At 42.4% G+C, this 4,648-nt stretch overlaps 1 protein-coding gene across 1 annotated transcript; it reads right to left on the minus strand.

Moving 5' to 3' along the window:
• Positions 1–767: 767 nt before the first annotated feature.
• Positions 768–3,787, minus strand: LOC309559297 (RING finger protein 223-like). Its single transcript, XM_082262524.1, has 2 exons — positions 3,714–3,787; positions 768–1,409 (listed from the first exon to the last, which is right to left on the minus strand). The coding sequence occupies exon 2, from the start codon at positions 1,344–1,346 to the stop codon at positions 792–794; it is 555 nt and encodes a 184-aa protein (XP_082118650.1). The 5' UTR covers positions 1,347–1,409; positions 3,714–3,787; the 3' UTR covers positions 768–791.
• Positions 3,788–4,648: the final 861 nt, after the last annotated feature.

Consider the following 4,648-nt stretch of genomic DNA (forward strand, 5'->3'; position numbering starts at 1 on the left):
TTCAAAATTGAAGGACTACAAGTCCCAGCATGAACCCCTGAGATCTCATGAGGGGGGTGGGGGAGGGATTGAGAGAGGGGTGGATGAGAGAGAGAGAGGGGGGTGGGTGAGGGGGGGGGGTGAGAGAGGAAGGGAGAGTGAGAGGGGGGTGAGAGAGAGAAAGAGGGGGAGTGAAAGAGAGAGGGAGAGGATGAGAGAGAGAGGCAGGGTGTGAGAGAGAGGGGGGTGAGGGAGAGAGAGAGAAAGAGAGAGGGGTGGTGAGAGAGGAGGGGTTGAGAGAGGGGGAGGGGGGAGAGAGAGAAAAGGGAGGGGTTAAAGAGGGGGAGGGGGTGTGAAAGAGAGAGACAAAGGGGGGGGTAAGTGAGTGAGAGAGAGAGAGGAGGGGGGTGAGAGAGAGAAAGAGAGGGTGAAAGAGAAGGGGGGTGAGTGAGAGGGGGGAGTGAGTGAGAGAGAGAGGGGGGGTGAGAGAAGCGGCTTTAGCAACCAGTGGCCAATAGAGTCTCGGGGGGAGGGGGGCGGCTTTTTTGCTGCCCCCCTGCAAAGTGCCGCCCTAGGCCTGGGCCTTGTTGGCCTAGGTCAAAATACAGCACTGGTCAGCACTCCCTTCTTTCCCCTGCAGAAGCTGCTAGCTGACACAGAGGAGCCAGATCACACAACCAGGCCAGAGCAGCCTGACAATAGGTTTGTGTACAGCTATTTCTTACACAAGTTAGTCCGAATAGATATTAGGAGGGAGCAGTTTCAAGATTAGTTAGGCGGTGCCTGGAATTCCACTTTAAAACTCCAGTTACCTATTTTATATTCATATAGATGGGTAAGAACAACACAGTGAATAACAGGATCCCAAGTATCAATATTGTAAACCCAACACCCCACACACTTCTCATGAAGGACCTGCAACCATGTTGTCCAATAGTGATTAGACCATCTGGGCCAGGAGGAATCTGCTGGTGATTGGACAAGAGATGGATTGTCATTAGGGATCCTTTATCCTCCACCGAGTCCTTATTGCTCACTGAACATAGCTTGTATCCAGACAGCCAGACCGCCTGGAGGTTTTGCATTTCAGGTGGCAGCTGGGCCACAATGTCAAGGTTAGGTTTTATTTTTGGCACTCCTTCTGGAGGAATTTGGGCCAAGTTCCTGCAGAGCGGACAGGGAAAGTCCTGGGATTTTTTGAGAAACAGACAAAGTCTGGAGAGACATTCCATGCAGAATGTGTGAGAACATGGGAGCAATAATGGGGTCTTGAAGATGTTGTCATAGGTGACGTAACAAATGGGGCATTCCAGGCTATTCTTGAGCTCTTCCTCGGGTTCAGCCTCATTCGGGGGATCTGTAGCCATTTCATGTTCTTAGAAAGAACTTCTTATTCTCCAAATTATGTATGGCTAAATTACATTTACTTACTGTGAAAAGAAAAAAAAGATAATCACCATCAATTGTCTGTGGATTTAAAAGGACAGTCCAGCAATGCCTGATAATGTAGCACTCCTTCTTTATAAATCTTAGGGGGGCATAAACAAAAACAAAAGTTCTACATTGCAGAAAATGAGAAATAACTAGGACATAACTGATATTTAATGTGAGAAAATTGAAATGAGGGATATAACCTTTGGGGTTCAACTTAGGTTGCTAAAGATAATCTGCAACACCAACCTCATATGCAACATTGTTTGGGAATTTGAGTTCCTAAACCGATCACCTGCTAAAGCCGTTACTTTATGAGTTACATCATTTGTAGCATTTTGTTGAATTGACTTGAGCTCTGGGGCTTTCATTTTGGAAATTTTTATCCAGGAGCCCCAAAGGTGAACATACATTGATGAGAACTGAATGGCAAGATCTGGCAACTTAACCGAGTAGGATCACCATTGCCCTGGGAATCAGTTGCTATGTATTATACCAGTCACTATATAAAGGTTGGGCAACATCCAAGTCCCTGCCAACCGCAGATATTTTGTCACGTGTGTCTAAAGTTGCTCATACATACACTTATACAATCTGATTCCTTTAATTCTACCAACAACCATTTAGTACAAGGATACAAAGTGAATGGATTGTTTAGGTTTGTCCTCATATTACATAGTTACATTAGATTGTATAGTGCAGTGATGGCGAACCTTGGAACCCCAGGTGTTTTGGAACTACATTTCCCATGATGCTCATGCACTCTGCAGTGTAGTTCAGTATCATGGGGAAATGTAGTTCCAAAACATCTGGGGTGCCAAGGTTCGCCATCACTGGTATAGTGTATAGCCAGCCTAAGGTTGGTGGGCGAATCCTCACTTCTTAGGACTTTACCTTTCAATTTATCCCATAACCATTATACAGTGAATCTCTTATTATGTTAGTGCACTGGAGTTTGAAGGATCTAAAAATGTTTTCCCATTCATAGTCTAAAGCTGCTGTTCCTTAGTCAACTGATAAAGCTTTTAGCAGTTTGACATGAAAAATGGAGATACCCCGAATGGTCATTTAGGCTCCTACCCTACAAAATCAGGATAATGAAGATGGTAACTGTACCCTTCTATTGTATTGTGATTTTAACGGTTGTGTTGTGGTGACTTGCCATTACGGCTCAAACTAACTGGTGTCTTCAATAGTTATCTATATTTGAGGATGTTTTCATGAAGTGTCATGTCTTCTGGTTCATTCATTGTTCACCTCCCAAGGTTTAGAAACATCATTGATTAACTTGATCACTAAACAGAAACAGTCAATAGTCTAATTCAAGAACATTAACCCCTTTTAGGACCACATTGGTATCCAGTAGAACATTGCTTCATAGGCACCCAAAAGTACAGAATCGGCATCCTAAAGAATGCCCAAAACATGTAGAAGCTTCTAACAAACAATTTGCAGTGCCGCAGTCCTAGAGGTAGTAAAGATTCTCTGAGACTAATAAGTGCCTCATTTTATTGATTAGGTTAATTAATGTTTTTAAATTATGTGGTTAATTGGATAGACAATGGTATATTTAACAATACTGTTATTAGAATCAAACTAGTTTGTTACCTGTGCAAAAATGTGTTCTATAGTTTGTATGAAGTTTAGTCTTAAGCCCCGTACACACGATAAGAAATTCGGAAGGGAAATTTTGTCCGACGACCGATCTGCCGATTTTCGGGTTGTTAGTATTGTGCTTTCAACAGCCGACTCCGACTTTTCGGCTGACAAAATCCTGATGTGCAGGCTATATAATTTTTGTTGTCCGTAATACGTCTGATTTTTGTCTCATTAGTACAGATTTCGACGGAAAAAAATCTTAAGAGCAAGACTAGGCATGCTCAGAGACGAAAGAACACATACAAAACAATCCAACACATGACATCACTTCTGAAGTAGAATTCTGTCGTACGGGAAAATTTGGATGAAAATAACTTCTTCACTTTCCACATCAGACTAGCATGCCACAAAAAACGGACGACAGATCGTACGATAATCTGATCCTGTGTACGGGGCTTTACAGCCTTCCCAGTAATTCAATCCTGCCCTCCTGGCATCCACAAAGTCTGCTAGGTCATACATTAAACCCATTCTCATTAGTCTATTGACATACAAAGCAAATGTAGAAACAGAGTTGATGTTGCATATCTCTGTTCATGTAAGTAAGTCTACATATGTTAATATATAATATATTCAGCCTAATGTAACTAAAAAGTATTTTTAAAAAGTGGGTGTCGCCTGAAACGTTTTAGAACATTGCCTACCTGGAACATGGTATTTGTCCAGTCCCATCTTTAAGCTCAGTATGGGATCTTCCCATCCTTGGGCTGAGTTTTCAACGTTTTCCTCTAGATCAGTGAATCCTCCTCTTGCGTTGAATCCGCTCTGAACTACTTCTATGTATATCGTTTTTTCTCTCGCCTAGTAACCAACAATCAGCTCTGAGCTGCAAACTTCAGCCAAGAAAGTTCCTTGGGTCATTCGGTCGTCCCTCAGCCCATGGCAACACTAACAATTGGAGAAGGGAACAATGGAAGGGCTAAGAGGAAGCTATCACACATTCATCAACCACATTTCGTAACTGGAGAGTCAGCATGACGGGTTAGGCTGCAATATAGACGATGGGATCTTTGGGCCTTGATGTTATTATATTTTATGCTGCACGCCTTCCTCATAGAGTGTCTATATAATGCTTAGAAGCTCATAATGTTTTATAAAATCCGAGCTGGAAATGGAGGTACTGTCTATGGCCATCAAGTTCCAGTGATTATAAATGTGTTGATATAAAAATGATAGTTTTAGGGCTGCCAGATCAGCTAGGTAGACAAGGAAGGACAGAATGGTTCCTGGTAATTCTTTATTATCACAATAAGGAAATTTGTGCTTCAGCTCTTTGCGGCACACCATCACAGTAATCCCTTCAGCACCAGACAGCTTGTCCTAAGGGATGCACTGCACTGTATCGGTGTTGAATACAAATTGACAACCTCACTGCTGGGCTGTGTACAGTGTCTTAATGAATGTAATACATGCATGATCATGCAAATAGTAATTCCTATGGTGCTATGGAGCAGTGGGATGTGAAAAACAAACCTTTAGGTACAGAAACAAGTACAATGCTGATATATGTGCACTGTCACTTTTCTGTTTTTATATTTAGGATCCTTATTACTGGTAACAATATACTGTAATATACTTA

The sequence above is a fragment of the Pelophylax lessonae genome, assembly GCF_965119305.1.
Source record: "Pelophylax lessonae genome assembly, chromosome: 7".
Classification (NCBI taxonomy): Eukaryota; Metazoa; Chordata; class Amphibia; order Anura; family Ranidae; genus Pelophylax; species Pelophylax lessonae.